The sequence below is a fragment of the Salvelinus alpinus genome, chromosome 11 (genome assembly GCF_045679555.1).
Source record: "Salvelinus alpinus chromosome 11, SLU_Salpinus.1, whole genome shotgun sequence".
Lineage (NCBI taxonomy): Eukaryota > Metazoa > Chordata > Actinopteri > Salmoniformes > Salmonidae > Salvelinus > Salvelinus alpinus.
The window spans coordinates 69,959,364-69,977,142 of record NC_092096.1 but is presented as its reverse complement, the minus strand read 5'-3'; the positions used below and the strand labels follow the sequence as shown (position 1 = coordinate 69,977,142).

The 17,779-nt window shown below is 43.4% G+C and overlaps 1 protein-coding gene across 1 annotated transcript; it reads right to left on the bottom strand.

Annotated features, from left to right (window-relative positions):
* Window positions 1-315: 315 nt before the first annotated feature.
* Window positions 316-17,146, bottom strand: LOC139534721 (putative transcription factor Ovo-like 1). The gene is made up of 5 exons (XM_071334120.1): window positions 16,581-17,146; window positions 7,919-8,181; window positions 6,968-7,126; window positions 4,662-4,806; window positions 316-3,276 (listed from the first exon to the last, which is right to left on the bottom strand). The coding sequence occupies exons 1-5, from the start codon at window positions 16,678-16,680 to the stop codon at window positions 2,945-2,947; spliced, it is 999 nt and encodes a 332-aa protein (XP_071190221.1). The 5' UTR covers window positions 16,681-17,146; the 3' UTR covers window positions 316-2,944.
* Between the last annotated feature and the right edge of the window lie 633 nt (window positions 17,147-17,779).

The following is a 17,779-nucleotide window of genomic DNA, read 5'->3' as shown; positions in this document are numbered from 1 at the left end:
TGTTAGTTATCTATTAGCCTACAAATGCGTAGCCCAATGATTTCCAGATAAATAGACCGTTATGCAACGGTTTTCCCTTATGCAAAGCAGGCTCCCATGTGCCGTTAACGTTCAGATTCGTCCCTCGGAACAGAACGCACAAGAGATTCCGTTGGATTCCACCAACAAGACCCAACAACGACCAACAGGAATCTACTGCCTCACAGACGTCTACACCCACCTACTCTCTATATTTCTCTCTTATCACTCACCCTCTCTCTCTCTCCCCCCCTCTGTCTATCACCTCTCCCTCACAAACACACACAGTAGGCCGAAGACTTTACAGGAAACAGATTTAATATTGAGCAACAACCAACCTCACCGTGATTGTCAAAGTAAGAGTCACTGAACATACAGCAGCATCCACAGCCTACCACACCCATCAAACACACCAGGAAAACAATCTTGCAAAACGAGATCTTAAACAAGTCAAGTTAGCAACATGTGAAGAAAGTCTTTGAAATGCCGCGTTCAAGACAACTCGGAAAAACAGAACGTCAGAGTTCAAATTTGCGTATGTTTTTTTTTACGTAGAGCTTCCAATTGGTTGATTATGATACTTTCCTCGTGGAACCAAAAATTGGACCACATTTTTCTACAACGAGTTTCTAAGTTGGAAATTTCCGAGTTTCCTATTTCTGATATATATATATATATAATAAAATACAATTTGATACAAGTCACATTAGAATGCCCGTAAAAAACAACAAATATTCACAGAAAACCAAAAACCCATTAATATAGTAATCATTCATACACCTGTTCATAAATAGAAAAACCTCTTTCTATTATTTCAGTGTATATACTATATTGTACAGTTATAGAAAGTATGATATAATTCTGTACCCATGCATAGATAGCCTTCTGGTTGTCGTTCCTTTATGAGTAGTCAGGCACTTATACAGTACACACACACATACACTGGCCAAGAATCGAGTGCCGAATCACACTAAAAAAAACCACAAAGCCACTTATAGAAAAAAGAAAAAAATGAAAACACCAGAACAAGTTCAAACACATTGATATGAAAGGATATTAACGTTTCTATACAACAAACACCACTTATAGAAAACATATCAAAACCAACAGCATTATATAGTGGAGTGTATTCTAACCTGAGAATCAGTATGTAAATCCTATACATTCTTAGCTTGGTACCAGATCTGTGTATTTGTCTTGCCAATTCTATGGATATAGTCTTGTCAAACACCATAGGAGATGGCTATACAGTACAAGCATTGAAGAGAATTGGAATTTCAGTGTATTCCTGAATTGACTGGAATTGAAAAGGAATTGAGGCCCAACCTTGGTATTGCACTAGATACAACATCGTATAGTGTACAGTAGTTGTGCAAAAGGTTTCCTATAGCCCACCATTTGGAACCTTCAAGCAGTGTAAACCCAAAACAAACATTGTCTATTTTCCTCAATGAAATGTGTATATTTCAGTGTATATACTATATTGTACAGTTATAGAAAGTATGATATAATTCTGTACCCATGCATAGATAGCCTTCTGGTTGTCGTTCCTTTATGAGTAGTCAGGCACTTATACAGTACACACACACATACACTGGCCAAGAATCGAGTGCCGAATCACACTAAAACAAAACACAAAGCCACTTATAGAAAAAAGAAAAAAATGAAAACACCAGAACAAGTTCAAACACATTGATATGAAAGGATATTAACGTTTCTATACAACAAACACCACTTATAGAAAACATATCAAAACCAACAGCATTATATAGTGGAGTGTATTCTAACCTGAGAATCAGTATGTAAATCCTATACATTCTTAGCTTGGTACCAGATCTGTGTATTTGTCTTGCCAATTCTATGGATATAGTCTTGTCAAACACCATAGGAGATGGCTATACAGTACAAACAGATCTGGGACCAGGCTATAGTGGAGTGGAGATGGCTGTACAGTACAAACAGATCTGGGACCAGGCTATAGTGGAGTGGAGATGGCTATACAGTACAAACAGATCTGGGACCAGGCTATAGTGGAGTGGAGATGGCTATACAGTACAAACAGATCTGGGACCAGGCTATAGTGGAGTGGAGATGGCTATACAGTACAAACAGATCTGGGACCAGGCTATAGTGGAGTGGAGATGGCTATACAGTACAAACAGATCTGGGACCAGGCTAGAATAATCTCACTGTGCTTTTCCAGTATGCAAGTAGTAATCTCTTCTGTAGACGTTGGATCCCTTCCAAGTCCTATTGGATATGAATGTAAACATGACTGGCGCTTTGTTTCACAATCTCTGTCTTTTCAACAGTCGTTACAGTTGTATAAGACAGGGTTTGGGGTCAATTCCATTTCAGTTCAGAATGTATAACTAATTCCAATTGTTCCTCAAAAGCATTGAAGAGAATTGGAATTTCAGTGTATTCCTGAATTGACTGGAATTGAAAAGGAATTGAGGCCCAACCTTGGTATTGCACTAGATACAACATCGTATAGTGTACAGTAGTTGTGCAAAAGGTTTCCTATAGCCCACCATTTGGAACCTTCAAGCAGTGTAAACCCAAAACAAACATTGTCTATTTTCCTCAATGAAATGCATAATAGTAATAAAACACACAGTATAAATTCATAGCAAAGTACATATTTAAATATATTAATCCCTTTACTGAGTATATAGAGTTGTGTTTCTTTGTACAGATAATCTACATCGGGAGGAGAGTTCCAGGTAAAAACCCAGAATAATCTCAAACTGGGCATAATCTCAATCCTAATCTCAAACTGGGCATAATCTCAATCTCATCTCACACGTTGTTTCATATGTAAAATGGACGTTCCCTTAACGTTTCACATTTACCCGACGACAGTTTTGACAAAGACAACGGTTATCCTATTCCTACCCTTCCTCTCTCCTTCCTCCTCTTCTTTCTACTGCACCCCCGACCCTGTAGTATCATCACTATCCTGATCATTCGAAAGCGGCGACCCAGGCATTGACTCCTCCCCCCCTGCCCCTCTCCCCCCTTTCAGCCCCTTCCCCCTCAGGAAGGCGGAGTTCGGGTGGAGGGCGTGGTAGTGTTTGAGCAGTGTATCCTGGGAAGGGGCGGTGTGGCCACACTCCTCACAGACGTAGAGTTTGTTGCGTCTCTCCTTATAGGCGTACTGCAGGGTCACACCGTGGATCTTCTTCATGTGAGACTCTAGAGAGCAGCGCTGGGTGAAGGCCTTGTCACAGAGAGAACACTTGTAGGGACGCACTCCTAGAGAGAGATGGAGAGAGAGAAGGGTTAGAGATGGAGAGAGAGAAGGATTAGAGATGGAGAGAGAGAAGGGTTAGAGATGGAGAGAGAGAAGGGTTAGAGATGGAGAGAGAGAAGGGTTAGAGATGGAGAGAGAGAAGGGTTAGAGATGGAGAGAGAGAAGGGTTAGAGATGGAGAGAGAGAAGGGTTAGAGATGGAGAGAGAGAAGGGTTAGAGATGGAGAGAGAGAAGGGTTAGAGATGGAGAGAGAGAAGGGTTAGAGATGGAGGGAGAGAATGATTAGAGATGGAGAGAGAGAAGGGTTAGAGATGGAGAGAGAGAAGGGTTAGAGATGGAGAGAGAGATGGGTTCGAGATGGAGAGAGATGGGTTAGAGATGGAGAGAGAGAAGGGTTAGAGATGGAGAGAGAGAAGGGTTAGAGATGGAGAGAGAGAAGGGTTAGAGATGGAGAGAGAGAAGGGTTAGAGATGGAGAGAGAGAAGGGTTAGAGATGGAGAGAGAGAAGGGTTAGAGATGGAGGGAGAGAATGATTAGAGATGGAGAGAGAGAAGGGTTAGAGATGGAGAGAGAGAAGGGTTAGAGATGGAGAGAGAGATGGGTTCGAGATGGAGAGAGATGGGTTAGAGATGGAGAGAGAGATGGGTTAGAGATGGAGAGAGAGAAGGGTTAGAGATGGAGAGAGAGAAGGGTTAGAGATGGAGAGAGAGAAGGGTTAGAGATGGAGAGAGAGAAGGGTTGGAGATGGAGGGAGAGATGGGGTAGAGATGGAGAGAGAGAAGGGTTAGAGATGGAGAGAGAGATGGGGTAGAGATGGAGAGAGAGATGGGGTAGAGATAGAGAGAGATGGGTTAGAGATGGAGAGAGAGAAGGGTTAGAGATGGAGAGAGAAGGGTTAGAGATGGAGGGAGAGATGGGGTAGAGATGGAGAGAGAGATGGGGTAGAGATATAGAGAGAGATGGGTTAGAGATGGAGGGAGAGAAGGGTTAGAGATGGAGAGAGAGAAGGGTTAGAGATGGAGAGAGAGAAGGGTTAGAGATGGAGGGAGAGAAGGGTTAGAGATGGAGGGAGAGAAGGGTTAGAGATGGAGGGAGAGAAGGGTTAGAGATGGAGGGAGAGAAGGGTTAGAGATGGAGGGAGAGAAGGGTTAGAGATGGAGGGAGAGAAGGGTTAGAGATGGAGGGAGAGAAGGGTTAGAGATGGGGTAGAGATGGAGAGAGAGATGGGGTAGAGATATAGAGAGAGATGGGTTAGAGATGGAGGGAGAGAAGCGGGACGAGAGGAGATGGAGTAGCACTAGGTGGAGAAAGGGGGAGTGGAGTGTGGGGAGGGTGGGTGGATGGGTGTGTGTGTGTGTGTGTGTGTGTGTGTGTGTGTGTGTCCTACCTGTGTGTGTTCTGACGTGTCTCTTCAGGTCGAAGGTGTCGTTGAATCCTTTACCACAGTGGTTACACAGGTGTTTCTTAGTATCACTGTGACACTTCAGGTGCCGGTTCAACATCCTCTGATACTGGAACACCTTCTGGCACATCTGACGGGTTACACAGGAACAGGAGAGAGAGACGGGTTACAGAGGAAGAGGAGAGAGAGACGGGTTACACAGGAAGAGGAGAGAGAGACGGGTTACACAGGAAGAGGAGAGAGAGACGGGTTACAGAGGAAGAGGAGAGAGAGACGGGTTACAGAGGAAGAGGAGAGAGAGACGGGTTACAGAGGAAGAGGAGAGAGAGACGGGTTACAGAGGAAGAGGAGAGAGAGACGGGTTAGGGAGGAAGAGGAGAGAGAGACGGGTTAGGGAGGAAGCGGAGAGAGAGACGGGTTACGGAGGAAGAGGAGAGAGAGACGGGTTAGGGAGGAAGCGGAGAGAGAGACGGGTTACGGAGGAAGAGGAGAGAGAGACGGGTTACAGAGGAAGAGGAGAGAGAGACGGGTTACAGAGGAAGAGGAGAGAGAGACGGGTTACAGAGGAAGAGGAGAGAGAGACGGGTTACAGAGGAAGAGGAGAGAGAGACGGGTTACAGAGGACGAGGAGAGAGAGACGGGTTACAGAGGAAGAGGAGAGAGAGACGGGTTACAGAGGAAGAGGAGAGAGAGACGGGTTACACAGGAAGAGGAGAGAGAGACGGGTTACACAGGAAGAGGAGAGAGAGACGGGTTACACAGGAAGAGGAGAGAGAGACGGGTTACACAGGAAGAGGAGAGAGAGACGGGTTACAGAGCAAGAGGAGAGAGAGACGGGTTACAGAGCAAGAGGAGAGAGAGACGGGTTAGGGAGGAAGAGGAGAGAGAGATGGGTTAGGGAGGAAGAGGAGAGAGAGATGGGTTAGGGAGGAAGAGGAGAGAGAGATGGGTTAGGGAGGAAGAGGAGAGAGAGATGGGTTAGGGAGGAAGAGGAGAGAGAGATGGGTTAGGGAGGAAGAGGAGAGAGAGATGGGTTAGGGAGGAAGAGGAGAGAGAGATGGGTTAGGGAGGAAGAGGAGAGAGAGATGGGTTAGGGAGGAAGAGGAGAGAGAGATGGGTTAGGGAGGAAGAGGAGAGAGAGATGGGTTAGGGAGGAAGAGGAGAGAGAGAGATGGGTTAGGGAGGAAGAGGAGAGAGAGAGATGGGTTAGGGAGGAAGAGGAGAGAGAGAGATGGGTTAGAGAGGAAGAGGAGAGAGAGAGATGGGTTAGGGAGGAAGAGGAGAGAGAGAGATGGGTTACAGGGGAAGAGGAGAGAGAGATGGGTTACAGGGGAAGAGGAGAGAGAGATGGGTTACAGGGGAAGAGGAGAGAGAGATGGGTTAGGGAGGAAGACATGGAGAGAGAGATGGGTTACAGAGGAATAGAGGGATGGATTAGAGATGGAGGAAGATGAGAAAGGGGGATGGAAAGATGGTTACAGAGGAAGAGGAGAGAGAGATGGGTTACAGAGGAAGAGGAGAGCGAGATGGGTTACACAGGAACAGGAGAGAGAGATGGGTTAGGGAGGAAGAGGAGAGAGAGATGGGTTAGGGAGGAAGAGGAGAGAGAGATGGGTTAGGGAGAAAGAGGAGAGAGAGATGGGTTAGGGAGGAAGAGGAGAGAGAGAGATGGGTTAGGGAGGAAGAGGAGAGAGAGAGATGGGTTAGGGAGGAAGAGGAGAGAGAGAGATGGGTTAGGGAGGAAGAGGAGAGAGAGAGATGGGTTAGGGAGGAAGAGGAGAGAGAGAGATGGGTTAGAGAGGAAGAGGAGAGAGAGAGATGGGTTAGGGAGGAAGAGGAGAGAGAGAGATGGGTTACAGGGGAAGAGGAGAGAGAGATGGGTTACAGGGGAAGAGGAGAGAGAGATGGGTTACAGGGGAAGAGGAGAGAGAGATGGGTTAGGGAGGAAGACATGGAGAGAGAGATGGGTTACAGAGGAATAGAGGGATGGATTAGAGATGGAGGAAGATGAGAAAGGGGGATGGAAAGATGGTTACAGAGGAAGAGGAGAGAGAGATGGGTTACAGAGGAAGAGGAGAGCGAGATGGGTTACACAGGAACAGGAGAGAGAGATGGGTTACAGAGGAAGAGGAGAGAGAGATGGGTTACACAGGAACAGGAGAGAGAGGGTGAAAGCTCTTCTGGCATAGCTGATAGAAAGATGGAGAGGGTTAGAAGGGAGAGGAGGATTGAGACAGGGATGGAGAGAATGGGTTAGAAGGGAGAGGAAGGGTGAGAGGGTCGTGACATACCTTGCACACGAACGACGCTTGAGCACCTGTCCCTGACTTCGTTACTGTGGAGACCAGGGCAGTAGGGGACGTCGTCAAGGAAACAGGTGTCTTGGTGATTTCGGGGACGGAAGGCTGGGGAGGTATTGGAATCTCACTGGGTAGCTCACCTGTAGTCACCTATAGAAGAGACATAGATAAAGAGAGAGAGAGAGATGGAGAGAATGGGATAAAGAGAGAGAGAGAGAGATGGAGAGAATGGGATAAAGAGAGAGAGAGAGAGAGAGATGGAGAGAATGGGATAAAGAGAGAGAGAGAGAGAGATGGAGAGAATGGGATAAAGAGAGAGAGAGAGAGAGATGGAGAGAATGGGATAAAGAGAGAGAGAGAGATGGAGAGAATGGGATAAAGAGAGAGAGAGAGATGGAGAGAATGGGATAAAGAGAGAGAGAGAGATGGAGAGAATGGGATAAAGAGAGAGAGAGAGATGGAGAGAATGGGATAAAGAGAGAGAGAGAGATGGAGAGAATGGGATAAAGAGAGAGAGAGAGATGGAGAGAATGGGATAAAGAGAGAGAGAGATGGAGAGAATGGGATAAAGAGAGAGAGATGGAGAGAATGGGATAAAGAGAGAGAGAGATGGAGAGAATGGGATAAAGAGAGAGAGATGGAGAGATGGGATAAAGAGAGAGAGAGATGGAGAGAATGGGATAAAGAGAGAGAGAGATGGAGAGAATGGGATAAAGAGAGAGAGAGATGGAGAGAATGGGATAAAGAGAGAGAGATGGAGAGAATGGGATAGAAGAGGAATTGAGACGGATGGGGGAGAGAGAGAGAATAAAAAAGTTGGTAACAGGCGATAATTTGGGGTCTTATATTCTCAGAAAACCAAACACGATTACATAAATAAAAATACATTTTAAAAAAGACACCCCCACCCCCCATTATTCTCATAATGCCTCAGTCACTCACCTTGATTTTGGAGCGGACATAGGTGCTGCTCTGTGCCCTCCTCTTCACCTCTAACCCTGTGACCTCTAACTCCCGACCAGGGCTCTGGGGCCGACCCAGCACCGTGCACGAGGGCATCTCCGCCGTAGGGGTCATCACGCTGCGCACTGAGTGTGACTGTGTGTATTTGGTGTATTCGTAGTGCGTCGTCGTGGCGAGACAGGGGGCGGTCTCTGCTGGACTGGCTTCAGTTTCCTCCAATAAGGGCACGGGGAAGACAGACACTGAAACGGACAGAGAGAAAGGATACGATATAAGAATATATAAGTTATAACCTAAGAATTGGACACATTATGGGCACAGTCACGCACACTAGAAAGACAGAGAGAAAAACTTCAAGATAAGAGCGTGGGTGGTGTCTAATTGTCTGTTTAAAGTATGACAGAGAAGGCTCATGTCACACACACAGTCTAGTTACCGTTGGACCAGTCTGACCAGCCAGTCCTGAGACACAGGTTGGTACTATACACTCCTTAAACACACACACACACACACACACACACACACGCCTCCGCAGCCATATACAGTATATGCGTCTCACTGCTCTGTGTACACTTGTGTTTGTGTGTTTGTAGCAAAGGTTATCTATCCTATTCAACCGGTTACATACATCCCCATTAGAAACACAGAGACATTGTAATGATTTACTAGGTCCCAGATTCAAATGCTTTAGATACAAGTGCATCGGTCCTCGGACACCCAAACTGATCCAAATAGCATGCGCGTCGGTCAGGAAAATCGATTCAAACTCCCATCACGAAAATACCTCTCATCTTTTGTGACAACTAATCCAACTTCATGCAACTGCGTTGACAGACATTGATCTATAGGTTATTTTACGTGCTCAACAACCCCAGGCAACATCAGTAGTCTAGTCAAACACTGAGCTCAGCTTCGGATGCTGACCAATGAGAGGTAGACGGTCCTGTTCCTGTTCGTGGCACCTTCCGCATTCAAAATGCTAAAAATGGCACCGCGTTATATTAGGCTTTATTAGTTGAGTGACGACCTATGTCATTTGCGAGGTAATTGTTATCAATGCAATGTTTAAAAATGGTGTTTTACCAAGCGAGCAGAAATAAACTCATTTGTCTATACCTCCTAAAACCTCAACAGACTTTACAATAGATTTTATTTTGATTGTTCACCATCAGCAATAGTTTTGGTTGTTTTTTGCTTTTAACAAATCAGTGTTTTTGGTAAAAAAAAAAAAATTGATATGAAACAATCAACTTTATCCTGCATAACGAGGAGGTGTACTGGTATGACCGAAGCCAGAGGACAAAATCTCTCAGTAAAAAACGTCCAAAACGTTCACAACCATTTGAATTGTGAGATGAGGGTGAAATCCAAAATTGTGCTATCTATTAATTGGCTATGTCATAGCTAATTTGTAAACAATAAATATTTATACATTACTAGCTCAAACTCTTAATCTGCAAAAATTACTAGTCTAGTTAATTAGTGGGTGATGGTGATTTCAGAACCAAAGTGTGGGGACAAACACAGGCTATATTGCCCCCTCCTAATCTGATAGTGGTAGTGGGGTGGTAGATGGCTAATTCTCTCCCTTATGGCCCTAATCTGATAGTGGTAGATGGCTAATTCTCTTTTATGGCCCTAATCTGAGAGTGGTAGATGGCTAATTCTCCTTTATGGCCCTAATCTGATAGTGGTAGTGGGGTGGTAGATGGCAAATTCTCTCCCTTAAAACCCTAATCTGATAGTGGTAGATGGCTAATTCTCCTTTATGGCCCTAATATGATAGTGGTAGTGGGGTGGTAGATGGCTAATTCTCTCCCTTAAAACCCTAATCTGAGAGTGGTAGATGGCTAATTCTCCTTTATGGCCCTAATCTGATAGTGGTAGTGGGGTGGTAGATGGCTAATTCTCTCCCTTAAAACCCAAATCTGATAGTGGTAGATGGCTAATTCTCCCTTATGGCCCTAATCTGATAGTGGTAGTGGGGTGGTAGATGGCTAATTCTCTCCCTTAAAACCCAAATCTGATAGTGGTAGATGGCTAATTCTCCCTTATGGCCCTAATCTGATAGTGGTAGTGGGGTGGTAGATGGCAAATTCTCTCCCTTAAAACCCTAATCTGATAGTGGTAGATGGCTAATTCTCCTTTAAGGCCCTAATCTGATAGTGGTAGTGGGGTGGTAGATGGCTAATTCTCTCCCTTAAAACCCTAATCTGATAGTGGTAGATGGCTAATTCTCCCTTATGGCCCTAATCTGATAGTGGTAGTGGGGTGGTAGATGGCTAATTCTCTCCCTTAAAACCCTAATCTGATAGTGGTAGATGGCTAATGCTCCTTTATGGCCCTAATCTGATAGTGGTAGTGGGGTGGTAGATGGCTAATTCTTCCTTGTGTCTGCTCAGGTGCCTACATAGTAAATACACACACACATACATAATTTACACAAGGCGCACATGTCAACTCAGACAGATTCATCAACAGCAGATTTGAATTTAGAATGGAAAATGAATGTGTTTATACAACAAATGTTAGTGCATCGAATCATATCACATCCAACCGAATCGAATTGATTTGTTCTCTAGTCAAACCGAATCGGTTCAAACTGGTACGTTCCCCAGCTAGAAAACCAAATAATGTTTCTCAAACAGAAGGGAGAACTAACAAAGTCACTGACAACCACCAAAACTAAACAGGTGGGGTGTTAGGGAGGGGTTCTGAAAGACACTCATGGGGGTGTCCACTGAAAGTTGCCTAGCAACAACAACAGGAACCTAAAAGACACCCACCGCCCACTAAATTTACCCTGAAGAGGAAAACAAGAAGAAAAAACACACCAAACTTAAAGACAGGAAGCAAACCATTTTTAAAGACAGGAAGCAAACCATTTTTAAAGACAGGAAGCAAACCAAACTTAAAGACAGGAAGCAAACCAAACTTAAAGACAGGAAGCAAACCAAATTTAAAGACAGGAAGCAAACCAAATTTAAAGACAGGAAGCAAACCAAATTTAAAGACAGGAAGCAAACCAAATTTAAAGACAGGAAGCAAACCAAACTTAAAGACAGGAAGCAAACCATTTTCTAAGACAGGAAGCAAACCAAATTTAAAGACAGGAAGCAAACCAAATTTAAAGACAGGAAGCAAACCAAACTTAAAGACAGGAAGCAAACCAAACTTAAAGACAGGAAGCAAACCAAACTTAAAGACAGGAAGCAAACCAAACTTAAAGACAGGAAGCAAACCAAACTTAAAGACAGGAGGCAAACCAAACGTAAAGACAGGAGGCAAACCAAACGTAAAGACAGGAAGCAAACAAAACGTAAAGACAGGAAGCAAACCAAACGTAAAGACAGGAAGCAAATCAAACTTAAAGACAGGAAGCAAACCAAACTTAAAGACAGGAAGCAAACCAAACTTAAAGACAGGAAGCAAACCAAACTTAAAAACAGGAAGCAAACCAAACTTAAAGACAGGAAGCAAACCAAACTTAAAGACAGGAAGCAAACCAAACTTAAAGACAGAAAGCAAACCAAACTTAAAGACAGAAAGCAAACCAAACTTAAAGACAGGAAGCAAACCAAACTTAAAGACAGGAAGCAAACCAAACTTAAAGACAGGAAGCAAACCAAACTTAAAGACAGAAAGCAAACCAAACTTAAAGACAGGAAGCAAACCAAACTTAAAGACAGGAAGCAAACCAAACTTAAAGACAGGAAGCAAACCAAACTTAAAGACAGGAGGCAAACCAAACGTAAAGACAGGAGGCAAACCAAACGTAAAGACAGGAAGCAAACAAAACGTAAAGACAGGAAGCAAACCAAACGTAAAGACAGGAAGCAAATCAAACTTAAAGACAGGAAGCAAACCAAACTTAAAGACAGGAAGCAAACCAAACTTAAAGACAGGAAGCAAACCAAACTTAAAAACAGGAAGCAAACCAAACTTAAAGACAGGAAGCAAACCAAACTTAAAGACAGGAAGCAAACCAAACTTAAAGACAGAAAGCAAACCAAACTTAAAGACAGAAAGCAAACCAAACTTAAAGACAGGAAGCAAACCAAACTTAAAGACAGGAAGCAAACCAAACTTAAAGACAGGAAGCAAACCAAACTTAAAGACAGAAAGCAAACCAAACTTAAAGACAGGAAGCAAACCAAACTTAAAGACAGGAAGCAAACCAAACTTAAAGACAGGAAGCAAACCAAACTTAAAGACAGGAGGCAAACCAAACTTAAAGACAGGAGGCAAACCAAACTTAAAGACAGGAGGCAAACCAAACTTAAAGACAGGAAGCAAACCAAACGTAAAGACAGGAAGCAAACCAAACGTAAAGACAGGAAGCAAATCAAACTTAAAGACAGGAAGCAAACCAAACTTAAAGACAGGAAGCAAACCAAACTTAAAGACAGGAAGCAAACCAAACTTAAAGACAGGAAGCAAACCAAACTTAAAGACAGAAAGCAAACCAAACTTAAAGACAGGAAGCAAACCAAACTTAAAGACAGGAAGCAAACCAAACTTAAAGACAGGAAGCAAACCAAACTTAAAGACAGGAAGCAAACCAAACTTAAAGACAGGAAGCAACCAGTAACCAGTGGTGGAGAAAGTACCCAATTGTCATACTTGACTGAAAGATACCTTAATAGAAAATGACTCAAGTAAAAGTCACCCGGTAAGATACGACTTGAGTAAAAGTCTAAAAGTATTTGGTTTTAAATATACTTAAGTATCAAAAGTAAATGTAACTGCAAAAATATACGTAAAAGTAAAAAAAAAATATCAAATTGCTTATATTAAGCAAACCATATGACACAATGTTATTTTTTATTTATCTATAGATAGCCAGGGGCACCCTCCAACACTCAGACATAATTTACAAATGAAGCATTTGAAGCATTTACAAATGAAGCGCCACCCGTCTCCCGGGTGGCGCAGTGGTCTAGGGCACTGCATCGCAGTGCTAGCTGCGTCACCAGAGTCTCTGGGTTCGCGCCCAGGCTGGGCTGGGTTCTAGCCCAGGCTCTGTCGCAGCCGGCCGCAACCGGGAGATCCGTGGGGCGACGCACAATTGGCATAGCGTCGTCCGGGTTAGGGAGGGTTTGGCCGGTAGGGAGGGTTTGGCCGGTAGGGATATCCTTGTCTCAGTATGTAAAAAATGTAATAAAATGTATGCACTCTACTGTAAGTCGCTCTAGATAAGAGCATCTGCTAAATGACTAAAAATGTAAAATGTAAATGTAAAATGTAAATGTAAATGTTTAGTGAGTCCTCCAGATCAGAGGCAGTAGGGATCACCAGGGATGTTCTCTGTTTAGTGGGTCCACCAGATCAGAGACAGTAGGGATGACCAGGGATGTTCTCTGTTTAGTGGGTCCGCCAGATCAGAGGCAGTAGGGATGACCAGGGATGTTCTCTTGATAAGTGTGTGAATTGGACCATTTTCCTGTCCTGCTAAGCATTCAACGACTACATTTGAGTGTCAGGGGAAATGTATGGGGTAAAAAGTACATTATTTTCTTTAGGAATGTTGTAGTGAATTAAAAGTTGTCAAAAATATAAATAGTAAAGTACAGATACCCCAAAAAAACTACTCAAGTAGTACTTCAAAGTATTTTTACTTAAGTACTTTACACCCCTGGCATTAACTCTCCACATCGCTCAAGACAACTGTAGCACTGGGCCAGCCGCTCTTAAATATCACCTGGGCCAGCACAGGTGAAACACCTTTCGACTAACGAGATGGACAACTAACACAGACTAACGAGGTGACACCAATCGGTGTGCCCTACGTGCTAAAAGTCCAACCTCAAAACATAAATGAAAAAAATAAATAAACCTCTAACAAACTAAAAATGTATCGATAAGTATGGAATGGTCTTGAAAGGTAATGATGCACATCCTTAGTTACTATTAATGATATTTGATCAGGGACGTTCCCATTTGACTACATTACAAACACCTAGAGCCAGTAATTGTTGAAGTGTGTGTGTGTGTGTGTGTGTGTGTGTGTGTGTGTGTGTTCTGTAAAATCAGTAGATTTGTATTTTTTACAACAAAAAAATATTTAACTAGGCAAGGCAAGAGGGAAAATCTTATTTACAATCACGGCCTACCCCAGTCTAACCCTAATGACGCTGGGCCAATTGTGCGCCACCCTATGGGACTCCCAATCACAGCCGGATGTGATACAGCCTGGATTCGAACCAGGGACTGTAGAGACGCCTGAGATGCAATGCTTTAGACAGCTGCGCCACTCCGGAGCCCAATGAATAGTAGAGCACACAATGAATCTGTTGATTCATTAACAGGTCAGGAGACAATCGGATAACTCGCAAATCAGCATGCAAATTTATGAGAGCGAGAGCCATTGTTTTGTGTGGGTCATAACGGTATCCTTCCCGGTCGTCATATAGGAATAGGATTAAGTTGCGTTTAAAGTACCCGTTTCTTAATGGCTCAACTGAAGCCATATTTCACTTTAAATGATAACACACACACACACACACACACACTCACCCGATTAGACGTGTTGGTGAGTTCATCTGGAGCTGTTTGCTCACCTCTCCCTTCTACACAGCGCCGCGCGTCTCCAGGCGAACAATGACTGTCCATAAAACCCGATATTATACTGACGATTTTCGAAAACTTGGTTCAAACTCGTCTTTGAAAAACGAATTTATGCTATCTAACAGTCTGAAACCAACTGTTTTTTTTCTTCTCAAGAAGTACATCGTTCAGGCCTACTGTAGACCTAATGTAATTATATAAACTGAAAAGAGTTTATTAAGAACCTCGCCTGCAGAGAGACAGAGAGAGAGAGTCAACAATTGATCGGACCGTAATGCTGTATAGTGTGTTGTGTTTGCTAAGGGTGTATGACCGTGTGTAGGGAGACGAAGGTAGTAGCCTAGCTGTAGTCCGTTACTTCACCCAGCATCTACTAGCCTAAACATTAACCATTAACCAGAACACGGGGACGCACTCAAGGAATAATTATTCTACCCACATTTGCACAGGCACTGTTATGCACTTGGAAAAAAATATTTCCTGTTCTCTTTATTCATCGAAGCTACAAAGCTAAAATAATACAATAGCTACTAAGCCAAGACGTTTCATAGTTTGTCTACTCTATATAATATAATGATCTTGCTCAGAATTATGGAGAGAAATGTGTAACCTAACCTATGCTAAACGCGTAATGGTGATAAACACCATGGGCGCATTGTTTGGACAGTGATCCCAGCTGTAGTTGGAGTGACAAGTCGAGGCAGTGGGGCAGGCAACTTCACATAGCTGGGTAATAACTAGGCTACTCGCGTTGTCACCTGGACGACTGCTGGTGTTTTGGCGCTTCACGCAATAACCTAAAGTTAAAATCTTTGGAGGTAAATAGCCTTGGTTTTAAAATAGTTTAATTAAAAACATATTATACTAATCAAATAATGCACATGAGCAAAAACAACTTACTGAGAGGTTTGGTTTGTTTGTTATTCAAACCGTTTTTCATGTTTAAAAAAAAAAAAAATTGTTCAGGAAGTGAATTCTAATCTAACGGTCAGTTTCAGTACCATGGACTTTTAAAGGATGTAAAAGGTAATGATTAAAAGTTAACGGTGGTGGGGGAAGGGGGTCTCTCTCTCTCACACACACACACAGGGGGAGGTATGGGCAGGGAGTGGCGGACTAACCCGTTAGATTCAGTTATCTGATACCACAGCCCCTAACAATAAAACACCCCAGCGGCACAATGGCGATTGTTCTCAAGATCGCGAAAGACGTTGAATTTGCATGGAGGACATGCAATAGATGTGGCTTGTTTGTCACAAAACAGCATCAAAGGCTGAATCGGAGGTTAAACCTTCCTCAAAAACAGTGGCAAGTATTCGGCTACTGTGCAGACTATGACTAAATAAATATAATTACTTTTTAGACTGCATGGCAAACAGTTACATCTGTTCTAGCCTACACAGTAGGACTACATCTGTAATCTATTATAGCAAATCAAGATCCACTTGAAGGGGTACAGGCTGCCTATAGGCCAACCGAGGCACAGTCAAGATATGACAGGCCGTATGTATGGGTGAGGTAGATTGGGGCAGTGTTGCAACCGTTTTCACACCCTCGCCAACAAGGAAACGACTCGGGTCTGAAGGTCGGACAGAAGGAGGTGTAACGGTGTCGTGGTTATCTTTGTGGCTCAAAATGGGAACAATGACACGCTATAGTTGGGCCTTGCCCACTGCAAGGCAATGTGTCAACACTGAAACACATTAGCCTACCGTAGACAGAAAAAGTTAAATACAATCACAAAGAAAGTTGTTAAAAGTTCTCTTAGCCTATGATTTATCCTGGAATATGGCCTACAATGACATTGTAAAAAAAAAAAAAAAAGTTGCCAAAACTTCCCAACCCGGTAGCCTACTGTTACAGAATGCAGTCTACTCTTTTGGATACATAATTGTAACAGTTTAAGATTGTGAGTTTTTTTTAAACCGTTTCAATGTATCATGAATTATAGCCTAACAATTATTGAATAATGTCACGGAACGCTGATTTCCCGTTATTTTATTCTGTGCTGCTGCCCGTGCTCCACCGAAACAAAATGGTTCATTAACGGAACACCATCCTCGAGCTCTCTCACCTGGTATATATACGTCCCCGCGCTCGTCGTCTGGCAGCTCGCTCCAGTTCCGCTTATAGGGCGAGTATCTCGCTTTCTTTATCAGGAAGGCTCGCGGCATGGTCGTTTTTTTACGGTTAAACTGTCCTCTTCGGTCAAGTTTCTGTAGAATCAATACGCTCCAGGTAAACTGGTGAAAAAAGTACTTCAAAAATATACCTTGCCCTCGCGAAAGAAAAAAAAACGGGAAGGATCGTTCCCTTCTCTTTCTTCCCGCAGTCCTCCCTCCTTTCTGTTCTCCACCTCTACAACAAACTTTGTACCTCCGCAGTTTCAGTCTTCTATCCCGTTTTTCTTCTCTGTGCGTGTCCGTTCTTTTTCTCCCCAAGCCCACACACTCCACCAAAACAGCAATGACGTCGCTACAGGTGAGTTAGCTTGTTCAGGTGTCGCCGTATTTGAAGGTTACGTTCTATCCTCGACTTAAAGTAACGGGAGTTTGTCAGGTAGAAGGCTGATATTCCGATTCAGCGCCACGCAACACGGTGAATTCAGAGGTTGGTCCATGCACGACACAGGTAGGCTAGTCCTTTCCTTTATTCAGGAAGCACAGGTACCAGCGCGCATGCGCCACAGACATAACGGTGACAAACCAAACCTGGGTTAGGCTACTACCTGTTCGACCGGTTTCTTTTTTTTCACTCCCTCCCTCTTTCTCCATTCAGCTTCGCGGTGGGAAGGAGAAGAAGGGGTAGAAAATATATTGGAAAATGGAGGGGGTAGGTAGGTTAGAGAACGGTAGAGAATGACATGAGAGAAATAGTTGGTGGGTTTTTGGGTAGTGATGCACAGGTAACACCTATAGTGAGAGGCAGTAGGCTATTAGCTATTGTTTTATTATTGTGTGTGTGTGTGTGTGTGTGTGTGTGTGAGTCTCATATATATTCAATTCAATTCAAGGGGCTTTATTGGCATGGGAAACATGTGTTAACATTGCCAAAGCAAGTGAGGTAGATAACATACAAAAGTGAAATAAACAATAAAAATGAACAGTAAACATTACACATACAGAAGTTTCAAAACAATAAAGAATATATATCTCAAGCACAGAAGGCCACAGCCAACAGAGGCTGCACATTGACATGCTCTTACCAACATAAATAATGGGCATTGGAACTACAACGGAAACTTCCGTATCATTTGATTATTATAATACATGT

What these genes read in the sequence shown, in the direction of transcription:
- LOC139534721 (XM_071334120.1), bottom strand. Translation starts at nt 16,680, where the DNA reads ATGCCGCGAGCCTTCCTGATAAAGAAAGCGAGATACTCGCCCTATAAG. An exon ending in CGGGGACGTATATATACCAG is followed by an intron (nt 8,182 to 16,580) that starts GTGAGAGAGCTC and finishes TGTCCGTTTCAG; the next exon opens with TGTCTGTCTTCCCCGTGCCC. An exon ending in ATGTCCGCTCCAAAATCAAG is followed by an intron (nt 7,127 to 7,918) that starts GTGAGTGACTGA and finishes TCTCTTCTATAG; the next exon opens with GTGACTACAGGTGAGCTACC.